Genomic DNA, 17,074 nt, shown 5'->3' with positions numbered 1-17,074 from the left:
TCCTAATGCATCACAAACTAGTAGCCAGAACTTCTGTAGTCAAGGGGACTAAGGTGGGAGATCATTGCAGAATAGTTGGAACATAGCATATAGGTAACCTAATGTGTTTAAAGTTACCTGAAGGGCAATACTGTGCATAACTACCAAGAAGTGAGTGAAGTCACAAGTAAGAGGTTTCCAGATTTATGTTTTGTAATGAAAGCTGAACATTCAGTGAGAAGGAGATACTGCATTTCTGAAAGAGTCACCCCCTACAGCTGTTATGGAAAAATACCCTTGAAGAAGAGAGCTGGAAGGATCCAGTTATGTCTAATATTTACTCTAACTTCTGTTGCGTGTTGAGGTCCCCAATCCACCCCCCAAAATAACTCACAACGGACACGTAATTTTTGTTTAAGATTTTTGGCATGATTTTGGCCACAACTTTATTAAAATACAAACTGTGAGTGGTTGTTTAGGCATTGGTTAAGACTATCTGTCCCCCCGCCTGGGGACAGAACTGACTTCCGGGCACCACCGAAAGACAGTGCGGGGGAAAGCAAGTCGGGGAAGAATTGGAGCTGAGACACAGACCCTCAACTCTCACCCGCCTGCTCCCCGAAGGCTTGCCGGCCCTAGTCCCATTCCAGGGATTGGACGAAAAGATGGCAAGCCCCAGGATTCCTTTAACGGAATTCCCTTTCCGCAGCAACCATGGAGGGGCAGGCCCAGCCTATCCTGAACCCCTCCTCCACCAGATTTATAACCAATGCCTAACCACAACCTTACAAGTTGTGACGATTTGCTACGCAGTAGGCAAAAACCACCCAGCCAGCCAATTTGCCAGGTGGAAAAATTCCTACCAGGCCCCTGCTCAAAGGCAGACGACCCCATGACAGGCATAGCAAGGTCAACGCAACAAACCCCTTATTCTAGGGCGGGTGGGTGGGTGATCCGTTGCACGCAGCAAAAGAGAAAGTACAAGGCTGCGTGCAGAGTATTTAAACCTTTTACCCCTCCCACCAAAATTGCAACATAACTTTTGCCCCAGCAACTCGACAATCCAATCAATGCCCCCTGGCCATCTTGGAGAACTTACCCAGCAACAAAGGGGTGGCTCAGTAGACCCCACCGCAACACGTGCTCTCCCTGAAGGAGAACACGCTTTGCGTGTTGAGGTCCCCAATCCACCCCCCAAAATAACTCACAACGGACACGTAATTTTTGTTTAAGATTTTTGGCATGATTTTGGCCACAACTTTATTAAAATACAAACTGTGAGTGGTTGTTTAGGCATTGGTTAAGACTATCTGTCCCCCCGCCTGGGGACAGAACTGACTTCCGGGCACCACCGAAAGACAGTGCGGGGGAAAGCAAGTCGGGGAAGAATTGGAGCTGAGACACAGACCCTCAACCCTCACCCGCCTGCTCCCCGAAGGCTTGCCGGCCCTAGTCCCATTCCAGGGATTGGACGAAAAGATGGCAAGCCCCAGGATTCCTTTAACGGAATTCCCTTTCCGCAGCAACCATGGAGGGGCAGGCCCAGCCTATCCTGAACCCCTCCATGGAGGGGTAGGCCCAGCCTATCCTAACCCCTCCTCCACCAGATTTATAACCAATGCCTAACCGCCAATCGAGCCCTTTACGCTCGCCGCCAACCACTCACAATCCCAACCCATTCTTCAACCCTTCAATTACCGCATCCAACCAGACATCATTCCCCAGCTCGGAAAGATGTACCCCATCATTGCGGTAAAGGGCCAGAGCCTTGAAGGTAATATCCTGGTGGTAAATCACCAAACCACCCAATTCCGTTACCCTCTTGCTCACTGCGGAATTAATGCGCTTCCTGGCCCTTTCAGCAGCCTTGGGTTGAGAAATGCCCTGCCAATTGCTCCTTTGCAGCAATTGTGACCAAAATATTTTAACAGTAGGTATTAAGGTCACCAACTCCCCCAAGTCTCTTTGAATCGTGGAGCGCAAAGTGGAGCAATCAACCTTTGCCATATCATTCTTCCCCAACTGCACTACAATCGCCAAAGGGGGACCATGTGAAAGCACCCTCCGCTTAATTAGTGGGATGAATTCACTCCACCGCATTCCCCGTCTGGATATCCACTACACCTGTACGTGCTGTGGGAAGCCAAGATCCGGTCCCCTTCCAGACTGCCTCGCTCTGATGCCAGCCCAGTAAACGATGCTGTGCCCCACAATCCAAATGCGGACTGGAGAGAGACCTACAGGGTGGAGAACAAGCACACATCAAATACAATAATTCAACATCTCTTCCGCACGTAACCCTTGAACGCATCAGACTTCCAACGGCCCAAGTCCTTAATCCTGTAGGCCGACAACCCCCAATGGGCTGCTGTTGTAGCAGCACCAATGCGAAAGGAATGGGGTGCGAAACCATAAGCCGGGACCCCACAAGCAGAAATAATCTTACGCATTACCTTGGAAAACTGATGCCGTGCCAAGGGACGACCATTTTCGTGAATGAACAGTGGACCCTCCCCTGAGGGCCTCCCTGCTAAGAATTTCCTCAAATCCTTAACCGGGCAAGGACCCGGCTCCCCAGTTACGGGGAGCCTTATAACTGCCCCCCGACCCAATTGGTCCGTTTTCGAGTTACGCACCATGATTCTCACTTCCACAGGGGATAAACATACATCCTGAAGCAGCAGGCCCCTGGAACCGCCATCTCGCCTAGCCTCCATGACCACTTCCCCCACCCGTAATGCGGCAAAGAATGCAATTGAAAAGGCCGCCGAAAAAAGGCGGGCCTCATACTTGGACCAACAAACGACCCTTAATTTGGCACGCATTCTTCTCAGCAACTCAAAAGTGATAGGCTGCCGAACTGCTTTGCTAGGGGGAGCAAGATGACCCCAACCTTCCAAGGCCTTGCGCACTACATTCCTGCCTGCTGTCCTGTGAAGATTGGAGCCTATTCCAACCTTCCGAGACCCTGCGCATGACACACTTTTAGAAGGGTCTCTAAAAAATTAAAGCTTTACTCTAGCAGACATTGCAGCGGACTGAATTCTGATAGTTTTAACACTGCATCCGATCTGCAGCAGGTGGGCGAATTACTGCAGGTCCTGCTCAGAGGATGGGGGCAGGTTCCTCTGAATGGCCGAGGACTGCCAGCTAAATTTTAAGAAATCAGTCCAGGCCTTCTCATAAGACCTGAAAGCAGATGGGGAAACGTAAGCTACTACTCCTCATAATTATTAATTGTTGCCAAGTGCCACAGGAGCTCCAGAAAATCCGGCTATAGCTGGGCGTCCAGAGCCCAGGATCTGAAGCTCTCCAACTGAAAAAACGGGATAGAGCGACAGCAAAAACATTAGATGATCCCAAAATAAAGCGAGCAGAAACACAATATTAAACCTTAAGCAGTGTGAAGACTCTGCCAGAGCATGAGGACCGTTTTGCCAGGACTCTCATATTGCCTGGTTATCAGACCAAGACAGACCCGATGGCCCCTAAACTCCTCAGTCCAGATGTGCACTGACACTACAATGGGGAAAACTTGAGAAAAGTTAGGTTACATGTGATTGCCTTGCCCTGCCAGGCTCAAGGCCACTGTACATGACGATGAAGGGCCAAGCAGGAATGGAAGGGGCAGCCTGGAGCAACCACCCTGCATGCAAAATTTAACTGACCTAGGAATGATAGGATCTGACAAAGCAACACTTGCTTCAGAGGAAGCACTACAAGAATAACATCCTTCAAGGCAAACAGCTTTTCCACAGGCAAGCAGATGTTTGAGCAACGGTATCCAGCTAGCCCCCAAATACGTTAAAAGGGGCAGTAGGACCCACTGTCCTCCACTGCCAACAGAACACCCAGCTCCTCAGGGAATAAAGGGGCATCTAGTAAGCTAAGCAGAGGCTGGTGTCACATGAACCAGCCAGTAAAATAATCCACATAACAATACCCCCAGTTAAACGAGTCTTAACTTGCAATGTTTAATCCAGAAAGGCGCTAAAGGACTCAAGTGCTGCACAGCCTATTGAGCAACCCACTGGCATCGCCTTATCAATATAAGGACCATCCAATTAAAGCCTAACTACTTAAAATCTTGAGGGTGAACCGGCAGCAGCCTAACAGCCGATTCAATATCGCATAATGCCAACAAGGCACCTCCTCCAATTTGTTGGTAAGCTCAACTGCCTGATCCAAAGATGCATATTTCACGGAACAATTCCGGAGGGATAGCATCAATCACTGAGGTGCCTTTGGGATGCGATAAGTATGGATCAGATGGAATTATATGGGACTTTCTTAGGGACGATCCCCAAAGGGGACAAATGAAAATTGGGACTAGAAGGAGAATCAAGGGGATCCCACCATACGTCCCAATGCAAGCTGCTTCCTAACCTTCTTTCTGGCTACCACAGGTAGCTCTCTAACTGGCTTTTGAGTTACTGTATTCTGAGCCACTGGCTGAAAAGCCAGAGGAATCCCAAACCTTAGGAAAAACCCTTCCCACAAGCACAACGCTACTGACCCATCTAGATAACCTTTTAGCCAGACTTTCAAGGGAGATATTTTTATGGAAATATGGGCGAAAGATATTGAGGTATTGCTTGCCAGCCCCCGTTTGGGCAAGATGCCCTGCCTTGCGTTGCCACCATGATGTGTAAATTTACAGGGCCAACACTGGCCAGAAACCCTAAAGAAGTCCCAACAAAGCTGCCACCGGGCCAGCTTCCTGCATACCAGCTTCAGGTTCTATTGCTCAGGGAATTTCCATTCGAAATGTGGAGCTGCGCAAGTGGTCCACATGTCCCCGTCCCTGCGATCCTAGCGAGCTAAGGGGATGATGGCAGCCCTGCGTCTAACATTCCCATCATAGTGAATTACCACTTATAGAATAGTGGGGGTTGGAAGGGACTCCGAGGATCATCTAGTCCACTCTCCCACAATATAATAATAATAATAATAATAATAATAATAATAATAATAATAATAATATCTATTTGTACCTCTGGGCAGCTTCCAACAAAATATTAAAATACAGTAATGTATCAAACAGTAAAAGCTTCCCTAAACAGGGCTGCCTAGATGTCTTCTAAAAGTCTGGTAGTAGACATCTGGTGGGAGGGTGTACCACAGGGCAGGTGCCACTTCCAAGAAGGCCCTTCACCTGGTTCCCTGTAACGTGGCTTCTCACAGTGAGGGAACCACCAGAAAGGCCCTCGGCGCTGGACCTCAGTGTCCGGGTAGAGTGATGAGGGAGCATGCAGCTGTCCCATACAGGGACCAATCCTGCAAGCTAGGCATTACCGGCACCATACGCTGACCAGCTGAGCTATCCAGGATGATCCCTAAAGACCTGGAACAGCCTCACCCTGACCCTTGGAGAGGTCCAAGGTGATGTCTGAATCATCATCAGAGCCCAGGGATGGTTTACCTGCAAGGAGGTGTAAGCATCATCCCTGCTCCGCTTTTTCCTGCCTCTGAAGACGCTTCCTTCTGGGGCATCAACAAGTCATCCTCTGCAGGAGAGGCAAGCTCTGGAGGCATCTGCAAAGGCCCTGTCATAGTCTGCAAAAAGAAAAAACCTAAACAATGTGAGGAACAGGTGAAACCAATGCTTTGTGCACCACATGGGGATGCTATTCAGGCCAGAAATGCTGCCAGAGGCCATCAAATTCTAGGGCCAAGCAGGCCAAGCTAGGCCAGACATAAATGTTTCCAATGAGATAACAAACTCGAGGCAGCCCACCGCCTGTCCAGGTACCCCTGCTTGCCCTTTAGAGGGAAGCACGCTCTCAAGAAACCCAAAGTTCCTTTTGGGAGCAATATCACAAATGGGCCAAACTACCCAACAACAAATTAGTCCAAAAGGAGCAGCTTGTTTTGCTTTGTTATAACAATGGCTAAGTGGGGGATATGAAGCCTGTCTCCCAGGTCCTAGTCCTGTACTCTAGCCACTGAGCCACAATGGCTTGTCTCAAAAATGGCAGTCGCCACTATCAGGGAAAAACAAACTTGAAGAAAATAAACTTGTTCAGAATCAGCATAGTTAAAGAGCATACAAAGAGTGCTCATTGGAGGCACAGAGAGCCTCTGGCTCCACTCTGTCTGCCTAAGATATACATTAGCAACAAGTGAGCCTGCAAACATACAGATACATTCTTATAGAGAGAATGAGTCACATGTCACAGGAACTTAACAATTTACTGTACTGCTAACTGAAGCAAGCTAAGGCTTGAAAGATATGTGCAGGCCGAGCAGGCCGTGAAGGCCTCCATGCTTCTGCTCTCTGCCTTTTTTGTCTCATTGCAATATTAAAGGAACACAAAATAGTGCTCCCGCCCAAGGCTAGATTAAAATTCAGCCAACAGCACTGCAATCACCCAAAATAAGGCCAACCTATGAGGATACTATAAACGAAAGTGATTCCAAGTAAGCTGGGAATTTACTGTACTGCTAACTGTAGCAGGCTTAGACCTGAATGATATCTGCAGGCCGTGAAGGCCTCCTTGCTTCTGCTCTCTGCCTTTTTGTCTCATTGCAATATTAAAGGAACTCAAAATAGTGCTCCCGCCCAAGGCTAGATTAAAATTTGGCCAACAGCACTGCACGCACCCAAAATAAAGCCAACCTATGGGGACACTTATAAATGAAAGTGATTCCAGGCAAGCTGGGAACAGCCCTGACTAGCCCCACAATTAAACAGGCGAAAATGGGGAAAACCTTTTTGCAAAAAAAAGAAAGCCCCGAATGGGGGCTCTCTCCCTATTGGGAAAGGCAAGCCCAGGAGGATTATGCACAGGCAGTGCTCACAGGTACAGGGAGAATCTTCCCAAAGGGCAGGGTAAGGTGTGGGGTGGGAAATCAAACAGAAAAAAGGGGGGGGAATTAAATTAATTAAGGGACTAGAGAAGATTAAAAAGAAGGGGAAAATAAAGAAATGTAACCAGACAATGAGAAGATCGCTCCACTGTCCTCCAGACGGTCCAAGTGCTCCAGGTGATCCGTTGCACGCAGCAAAAGAGAAAGTACAAGGCTGCGTGCAGAGTATTTAAACCTTTTACCCCTCCCACCAAAATTGCAACATAACTTTTGCCCCAGCAACTTGGCAATCCAATCAATGCCCCCTGGCCATCTTGGAGAACTTACCCAGCAACAAAGGGGTGGCTCAGTAGACCCCACCGCAACACGTGCTCTCCCTGAAGGAGAACACGCTTTACCTAACTGTGTTTTGTCGTTGTTATTTTCAGAAGAATAAAGACCTCTCAACACCACTGGTAGATATTCCAGAAAAACAAAACCCGGTAAGAAAGTAAAAATGTTCTTGATTTTTTTAAAAAAACAAATTCTTTGAAAAAATTGTGTAAAAAAATTCAAACTAAGTATTAGCATGCCAGATAAAATCATTGAATGGTATACTGGTATTTCTGGGAGAAGTACTTGTATGTGGAGTGCAGGGCCTGCCCACCCAGGAGGCCAGGTGAGACAGCCAGGTGAGACAGCAGCAGGATCCACAGAAGCAGTAGGCAGATCTTTCTTCCTCTCTTGTTCCTGACACAGATCTTCACTCACCCCTTCTTCCCTGGTGAGGAGGGTGACACCATTTTGCACTTCGCCTCAGGTGCCAAAATGTCTTGGGCCAGCCCTTGTTGAATGTACCAGCGCTATTTTTCTATTTTTTTTAAAAAAAGAGGTGCTGGAACTCCTCACCATGAATGTCTCCCTTGTTCTCTTAGAATGGCACTGGCACCCACCTGAGAGGTCCCGGAACTGAGTTCCAACTGAAAAAAAAGGCCCTGCATAGTACTGTGGCATTTGAATGCCCTGAAATAACAGTAATTCATTATTTTTGAAATAGGGTTGTTCTGAGATAGTAAACTGTCTCTGAAAATAATGGATGTTAAGCTGAGACACACTCCAGCTAAAGTTAAGTCATATTAATATCATTGTAAATTAGTTGTGTGTTGAGGTCCCCAAGCCACCCCACAAATAAGACACAATTGACACATAATTTTTGTTTAAGGTTTTTGGCATAATTTTGGCCACAACTTTATTAAAATACAAGAAACGTGTGTGGTTGCTTAGGCATTGGTTGCGACTATCTGACCCTACATGGGGACAGACTGACATTCTCATTCACGCAAAGTCAGAAAGGGAAAACATTTTGGGGAGAAAGATGGAGTTGGGTACCATGACCTCACCTCTCCCCAAATGCTCCCAGGGGCTCTTGCGGGGTCCTAACCCCTTGACAGGGGTTCGGACAAAAGCATGGCGAGCCCCTGGATCCCTTTAATGGAATACCCTTGCAGCAGCAGCATTTGGAGGGGCAGGGACAGCCAATCCATACCCCTCCACCAACCAATTCCTAAACCAATGCCTAACCGCAACCTTACAAGTTGTGACGATTTGCTACGCAGTAGGCAAAAATCAAATGACACCAGCCAATCAGCCAAATGGACAAAATTCCTACCGGGCCTCTGCTCCAAAAGCAGATGACCCCATGACAGGCATAGCAAGGTCAAGTGAATAACCTAAAATTAGGGAGGGTGGGCTGGTGATCCGGTGCGCGCAGTGAAAAGAGGAAGCTCAGCGCTGCACACAGGGCATATAAAGGCTATGGCTGTCAATCACAAAATGGCAACATATAAATCTCCCCAGCAACAAGCAGAACTCAATCATAATGGTGACCAACCCTCTTTTCCCACCCAACAACAGTGGGTGTCTTGTTAGCCCCCACCACAACACGTGCTCTCCATGAAGGAGAACACGCTATATGCATAACTTTGACTTGACTGACTTTCTGGTTTCAAACCACATGTTATAAGTTGTCCAGAGACAAATTCTCCCACTGGTATGTGCCGTAAGATGGGGATGGGGAACCTTTGGCTCTCAATATGTTGTTGGAGTCTCCCTAAGATCAGCCTAACCAGAAGGACCAAACAGACAGGGAGATGAGAGCAACACAAGCTCCACATCTCAATTAAAATAGTCACCTGAAATCTACAAAGTGTGGATCACTTTACAGGAAGTATGTGAGAAGAACTGGACTTACATCTTTTTTTAAATATATAAAAAAAATCTACAATGCAACAGTGGGGATATCATTGATGTATTAACATTGATAAGAGAAGAGAATCCTGCCGGTATCAGGATTTAATTGGGGATCATGAATGTTACTGTGCTTGAGAATGTCACATTGTTAATAAGTGTCTGATCTAATTATTGGGATTTTATAAGTCCAGAGCATGTTGATCTCTCAGAATTAGCATCTAGCATTTTTATATCTAAGGGAGTGCACACTGTTTTAGGTGTTGTGCTATATTTGCAGCAATTACCGTATTTTTTGCCGTATAGGGCGCACCAGCCCATAGGACACACCTCGTTGTTTTTTTTTTGGGGGGGGGGGAATGAATAAAAGAAAATTATTCCCCTCCAGCTGCGGGGCTGGGGTGGGGGAAGCCCGAGTTTCCCCCGACCCCAGCCCCCAGAACAGGCTGCTATCCGCAAGCCTTGCGAGCCCGGCGGCAACTCCCGCCAGGCTCGCAAGGCTTGCGGACACCTGCGCGAAGCACGGGGCGCCCTCTGGAGGGCGCCCCGTGCTTCAGGCTGCAGGCTGCTGCCTGCAAGCCTTGCGAGCCCGCGGGAACTCCCACACCAACCCCTCTCGCTCTCCAGGCTTCAGCGAAAGCCTGCATTCGCCCGATAGGACGCACACACATTTCCCCTTCATTTTTGGAGGGGAAAACTGCGTCCTATAGGGCGAAAAATACGGTATATTCAAGAATGAACACATAGATAAGCTCTAGGTGGTCTTTCTGCTTGTATCTTAGAATCTTTGTTTTGATATCATAGTTGTGTCATGACCCTGCCTTATATCCAATATAGCGCTAACTAATGGTCCAATCAACACAAGGATTTGCACCTGCAAAACAAGACCCCTTTCCCTCCATGCCCCTCTAAATCTGCTCTGAAGCAGGTTTGGGGAGAGCATAGGGCATATTGTGGAGGATGAGGAAGTCCCATTATACAAGGGTAAACCCTTACGCTGATGGGATAGTTGCTTATGACTACATTGAAAACACAGGACAGAGTCGTTCCATTTTGTTATCATGGTGAGAATTACTTAGCTGTGTAGGTCAGGATGAATTCCCTCCTGTGGTCAGTGTTTGTTCAGGATCTGCATCTCTAGTCAGATAAAATTGGGGTTCGAGCAATTTTCCCATGCTATTTGTGGGTGGGAAAATTGCGTGGGTGGAAGTGCTGCCTTCCCTCCATGTGTTAAGGTGCAGAAGATTGGCAGCACAGGAGCAATAGTACTGCCTGGATTAGGAGCACTGGGGAGAGCTTAAAGCCTTCACCAGTGCTCCCAGTTTATCCAAAACTGATGTAGCTAATAAGCTCCTTAGCAGCAAAGGAACACCAATATTTCCTGCATTCCCCAGCCAGTGGCTGATCAGTTGATCAAGAAAGGTGAGTGAGCCTCTGGCTTGGCGGACTGCATTTAACATGTGACATGTGGTCTGGTCACCTATGGAGTAGAAAGAGATGCCCATTATTTAAGGTTGAACATTCTGGAAGCCTTTTAAATCTGGATCACGGGGATGGGTGGGGTGGAGATGACTGTGAGAAGAAATACTAGTTGTGAAAATGGAAGACATGACTCATCTGCAGTGGTGGCACCAGAAAAAAAGAAGAAGTCTTTGTTGGCACAGAACAGGTAAAGTATATTTCTCCGTGGGAGAGAAAGAAAAATAATAGCATAAGTTGATGACAGGAGTTCAGAAATGGGAGGGGATGGGGGGGCAAGCTCCTTGTTTAGGGGGCACTGCCCTCCCTGCCTCTCGTCCAGTGCTACCTATGATCATTTGGAGTTTCTCAGGTAAAAGCCCTACGGAAATGAATGGGATTTGAACCAGAATAGGCCCTGAATTCCACAGCTATGCTGCAGTGCTGCCATATTTAACAATGGTGTGTTTAATCTGACAGATGACCTTAAAACAATCCTCTCATTTCAGAAACAGTGTGAAAAGAAAGATCTGAAGACATTTAACAATTCCATGGATTCTGTGCCACAGTTCCACGAATATCATAATCTTAGAAGCAGCCTTCATGAACTTGCCAAGAGGTGGCATTCACAGAATGTAAGTAGATCTGTTTCAGTTTTCTCTTAAATACTCACATTAGGCATAACTCAATGGTTATATGAGGGGTAGTCAATGTGGTTGGACCGTCAGCCCCAGCCAGCATGTCCAATGGTCAGAGATGATGGGAAATGGAGTCCAGAAACAACAGGAGGGCATTGTACTGGCTGCACCTGATGTACAGAGTTGTTACTAGTTTTGGGCTTAGTGGCAGAAATTGGTTACCCTTAGGCTGGATCTAGACACATCAAAGAAGTGTTTCAGTTTAAAGCATTGTAAATTCAAATAGGGAAAACAGGTAGAGAAAAACTGGTCTCCGCGTTGCCATCTGGTGGCACTGTGTATATCACACATACAACGCCTATAAATCACTTTTTCTTTACCAGTTTAGCTGAGTCCCCAGTGGATTATTGCTATTTTAGCATGACAAATCCAGAGCCATAGCTATGATCATCCACACACATTATGTTGCTGCAATTTTGTTTTTTTTTTTTAATAAAGATTTTTATTAATTTCCAATTTTTTAACATAAACAAAAACAACATAAAAACAAACACAAAAACTCATATTTTCTTAACCTTATTTCCATAACCCTCTTTTCCCGGACTTCCCCATACCTTTCCCTTTTTGCATCCTTAATTTTGAACCATTATTCAGCAACCCTTCTTAACCAATTAAATATAAATTCATTCTCTTTTTCAATTCCACCCTAAAATTAAACACAATTTTCCGCTGCAATTCTACGTCTTCTTTTCCCTCAGCATTTTAGCACTCCTCAATTTTATAATAATTCTTAAGATACATCTTAAATTTCTTCCAATCTTCTTCCACAGTCTCTTTCTCTTGGTCGCGGATTCTGCCGGTCATTTCTGCCAGTCCCATAAAGTCAATCACTTTCGCCTGCCATTCCTCCAGCGTGGGTAGCTCTTGTGTCTTCCAATACTTTGCTAGAAGAATCCTTGCTGCCGTAGTAGCGTACAAAAAGAAATTCTTATCCTTCTTCGGCACCAACTGGCCGACCATACCCAAGAGAAATGCCTCTGGTTTCTTGTTAAAGGTGCACTTAAGCACTTTCTTAATTTCATTATAAATCATTTCCCAGAAGGCCTTAATCTTTGGGCAGGTCCACCAAAGGTGGAAAAAGGTACCTTCAGTCTCTTTACATTTCCAACATTTGTTATTGGGCAAATGATAAATCTTCGCAAGCTTGACTGGGGTCATGTACCACCTGTAAATCATTTTCATAATGTTTTCTCGTAAGGCATTACATGCCGTAAATTTAATACCTGTGGTCCATAACTGCTCCCAGTCAGCAAACATAATGTCATGACCTATGTCCTGTGCCCATTTAACCATAGCAGACTTCACTGTCTCATCTAATGTATTCCACTTCAACAGCAAGTTGTACATTCTTGATAAATTCTTAGTATTGGGTTCTAACAGTTCTGTTTCTAATTTCGATTTCTCCACCTGGAAACCAATTTTCCTATCTTGTTTGAAGGTCTCCATTATTTGAAAATAATGGAGCCAATCTCGTACCTTGGACTTTATTTTCTCATAACTTTGTAGTTTAAATTCACCACCTTCTTGTTCTAAAATTTCAGAATATTTCGGCCAATTGGTTCTCATATTAAGTTTCTTTACCTCCTTGGCCTCCATAGGTGAGAGCCACCTGGGAGTTCTATTTTCCAATAAATCTTTGTACCGTATCCAAACATTATATAGTGCTTTCCTGACAATGTGATTTTTAAAACCCTTATACACTTTAACCTTGTCATACCAGATATATGCATGCCAACCAAAGTTATTATCAAATCCTTCCAAATCTAGAATGTCTGCATTTTCAAGAAGTAGCCAATCTTTTAACCAGCAGAAAGCTGCTGATTCATAGTAGAGTCTTAAGTCCGGCAGGGCAAACCCCCCTCTTTCTTTAGAGTCGGTAAGTATCTTAAACTTAATTCTAAATAACATTCTAGGCAATACATTCATTTTGATTACTGCAATTCGACCTAACAAGGAAAGCTTCAGGTTTGACCATGTTTCTAAATCTTTCTTTATCTCAGTCCAGCACTTATCATAGTTGTCCTTAAATAAGTTTACATTCTTAGATGTCATGTTAATCCCCAGGTATTTTACACTCTTTGCCACCACTAACCCAGTTTCCTCTTGGAATCTATCTCTTTCAACATTTGTTAAGTTTTTTTCCAGTACCTTAGTTTTTTGTTGGTTCAACTTAAATCCTGCGACCTGGCCGAATACTTGAATTAGTTCTAGAGCTCTTTTGGTACTAGTGTCTGGCTCTTGCAAGGTCAATACTAAGTCATCTGCAAAGGCCTTTAATTTGTAATGTCTGGCTCCGACCTGAATCCCTTTTACCAGCTGGTCCCCCCTAATCATATTTAACAGAACCTCCAGGACCGATATAAAAAGTAATGGGGATATTGGGCACCCCTGACGTGTCGCTTTTTCTATAGGTAATTCATCCATAACCACATTATTTACAATTAGCTTTGCCTTTTGCTCAGAATAAATTGCACTTATACCGTTTTCAAACCTTTGGCCTACCCCCATCCCGTGGAGATTCTTTTTCATAAATTTCCAAGATATATTGTCAAAGGCTTTCTCCGCGTCCACAAAAATTAAAACTGCCTTCGTATTAATGTTCACTGTCAACATTTCTATAATGTCAATTATATTCCTTACATTGGTAGATATATGCCTACCCGGGAGAAAGCCTGCCTGATCTTTATGGATCTCCTCCACCAGCACCTTCTTTAATCTTTTTGCCAAAATGTCTGCAAAAATTTTGTAATCCACATTAAGTAGTGATATAGGGCGGTAGTTCTTAATCTGTTTTTTATCAACCTCAGTCTTTGGTATAAGTGTGATGAAGGCTTCTTTCCACGTCTCAGGTGCCCTTTTCCCCTCTAATATCTCGTTACAAACCTCCTTAAGCGGCTGAATTATCCAGTCTTTCAAAGCTTTGTAGTATCTGGAGGTTAATCCATCTGGCCCTGGAGATTTCCCCAGTTGCATATTTTGAATGGCACCCTCAATTTCTTGTTCAGTTATTTTCTCATTTAAAAGCAACATACTTTGTTGCGAAATTTTTTGTAATCCATGTTTCTTAAGAAATTCTTTCATTTCTCTTTCGTTTTCCGGCCCTTGTGCGTACAGTCTTCTGAAATAACTCTGAAAGCAGTTGCTGATCTCATTTGGTTTAGAAATGTTCTTTCCGTCTACCTCCAAACTTGTGACTGTGTTCAATTTCTGTCTCTTCTTCAATTGCCATGATAGGAGTTTTCCACATTTATCTGCCGATTCGAATGTCTTTTGTCTCATTCGTTTAATTTTCCATTCAATCTCCTGATTCGTCAATTCCATATATTGCTTCTGGTACAGTTTAATTTCTCTCAAGATCTCATGTGACTTTGGGTTGGATCTCAATTTCTTTTCACTGTCTTTTATCTTTTCCAAAATTTTATCTTTCTTCTCCTGCTGTTTCCTCCTTTTCAAGGAATTCTGCTGTATCAAGAAACCCCTCATCACGGCCTTGCTTGTGTCCCAGATCACTCGTTTCTCCACTTCTGTCCTCAGATTTATCTCAAAGTAGTCCTTCAAAGTCTTTTGGGCCTTTTGGTACACCTCTGGATCTTTAAATAGGGTGTCATTCATTCTCCATCTGAAGGAGCCAGCTGTTGTTATTTTCATTTCCATCTTTACCGCATTATGGTCGGAGCATGTCTTTGGGCAGATTTCCACTTTCTTTATCTTTGGAGCCATTCCACTAGTAATCCATATTTGATCTATTCTTGTCCAGGTCATCTGTGATTCTGAAAAGAATGTTCCCTCCCTCTCGAGAGGATTTCTTGTTCTCCAAATGTCGATCAGGTCCAAGTTGTCAGTCATTTCAAAGAAAGTCTTAGGTAGTCTCCCGTCCTTGGAGATCACCTGTCTTTATGCTTTGTCCATATTTGTAGAGACGACACCATTCATATCGCCTAAAAGGATCACCTTATAATCCAGATAGTCCATTAATGTCTTGTGTAATTTCTTGTAAAATTCTGCCTTCCCTTCATTCGGTGCATAAATTCCAAATATCAGAATTTTTTCTCCTTGAATCTGTATCTCAATTGCCAAAATTCTACCCTGTTCATCTTTGAAAATCTGTCTTGGAGCCAATTTCTCTTTTGCATAGATCACCACTCCTCTTTTCTTGACTTTATCTGATGAGATAAATTCTTGTCCCAATCTTTTATTTATAAGTAGTCTTCTCTGTGCCCTTGTCACGTGGGTTTCTTGTAAACAAATCAGATCCAATTGTTCTCTTTTCAAAATGTGGAAAACCTCACGCCTTTTTCTGGTAAGGTTCAGTCCATTACAATTCCAAGTTAAAAATCTCAGAGACATTGTTGGTTAGTTGCCTCCAACTGCACCCTGCAGCTGTTCTTCGTCCGTTGGTGATTTGAGTCCAAATGTCAAGTTCCCCAAATCTGTATCTGCGGTTGAGTTCAAGACCCCTTTCACCAGGTCCTCTCCGTATTTGTGTAGAAATTGTTCTTTATCATGCACTGTTTTTATCTTGACTTTCTTTCCTCTGAAGTTAAAAGACAAACCCTGTGGAAATTCCCACCTGAAAGGTATGTTGTTCTTCTTCAGCAGGTCCACCAAAGTCTTGAACTGAGTTCTCACCTCCAAAATATATTTTGGGATATCCCTGTAGATTTGCACAGAGACGTTTTGGATCTGAAGTGTTTTCTGGTAATGCAAACTTAGTATCTTGTCTCTTTCCTCTTTAGATCTCAGTGTTATCAGGCAGTCCCTTGGAATCTTCCTGCCTTGCCTTCTGCCCAATCTGAAGGCAGTTATTATCTCAAATTCTGTTCCCTCTAGGTTTTCCTGCCAAAAGTCTGAAATTTCTTTTGTGAGAAAGTCCACTAGGTTGTCCCCTTCACTCTCTGGAACCAACCTGAGTCTTAAATTCTTCTCCTTCCGCTGCATGTCCCATAAAGACAGGGTCGCCTCATGTTGGTCAAACCTCCTGCAAACAGGAACTAAATTTTCCTGTGTAGATTCCGCGGTGGATTTAGCTTCTTCTGCAATTTTCCTTATTGTGGCGTTCTCCTCGACCAATTTGTGTATAATCTGTGTGTTAGACGTTACGCTCTTGGTATTTAAATCCAATTTTGCCGTTAAATCTGCCAATTGCTTAGTATTTTCTGTGCTCTGTTTGTTCAATTTTTCTAAAGATTCATTTATCTTCAATAATGCCTGCGTCACTGACTCCATGAATGCACTTATTCCCTTTTCCTGTCCACCTGGGCCTGTTGGCAATAGTCCTGATAAAGAGCCCCTTTTCTTTTGTGCTGCCTTAGACTTGGATCTTGTTGCTATCTCATCTACAGGGCCGCTCATGTCCCAAGGTCGTTCTCACAGGAACAGGTTTGAATGGAAAAATCCAGTGACTTTGTTGTTAACAGTCGTGTTGCAACTGTTGCTTTCAGCCCTCTAGAGGGAGCTAAGATATTCAATATAGCAGAGAAACAATGAATCCAAAAACCCTCAGAGGGAAAAGTTACTAAAAACTTCTCTCAGTCTTTTTAGTTGCAACCGTATAATTTTTACAAAGTCTCAATAGGTTGTATCAAATAAAGTCTCCACTTTGCAACACATCTGACAGCTCCCTGTCAAAGTGTTTCACCCAGGCAGTCCGTTCCCAGAGTCAGAGTCTGCGGTAAATTGTCCCTTTAAAAGTTTCCCTGCAGGTTTCCTTTCTTTTTCACCCCCCCCCGTTCCTGCTCCCTGGGGGGGGGGACTTGGGTCAATGCTAGGGTTAATCCTTTTTTAAAAAATTTATCCTTAAAGAGTGTCAATTGCAGCTTGCCAAATCCGTTGCTTTAGCAGTCATGCAATCTGGGGAAGGCAGACTTCCTTTGTTTACCGTCCCCACTTTCGGCCAAATTTTT

At 44.6% G+C, this 17,074-nt stretch overlaps 1 protein-coding gene across 1 annotated transcript in view; it reads left to right on the top strand.

The window, feature by feature from the left end:
• LOC307204597 (uncharacterized protein) overlaps window positions 1–17,074 on the top strand; it is a gene marked incomplete at its 3' end in the record, with an annotated part of 145,103 nt that overhangs the window by 89,310 nt on the left and 38,719 nt on the right. The window contains exons 3-4 of the mRNA XM_079956201.1: window positions 7,218–7,271; window positions 10,983–11,108. Of these exons, the coding sequence (XP_079812327.1) occupies window positions 7,218–7,271; window positions 10,983–11,108 (180 nt within the window). The remainder of the gene's footprint in view (window positions 1–7,217; window positions 7,272–10,982; window positions 11,109–17,074) is intronic.

This window comes from Podarcis cretensis (genome assembly GCF_951804945.1).
Source record: "Podarcis cretensis genome assembly, chromosome: 15".
NCBI lineage: Eukaryota > Metazoa > Chordata > Lepidosauria > Squamata > Lacertidae > Podarcis > Podarcis cretensis.
This window is presented reverse-complemented; position numbering and strand designations above follow the sequence as displayed.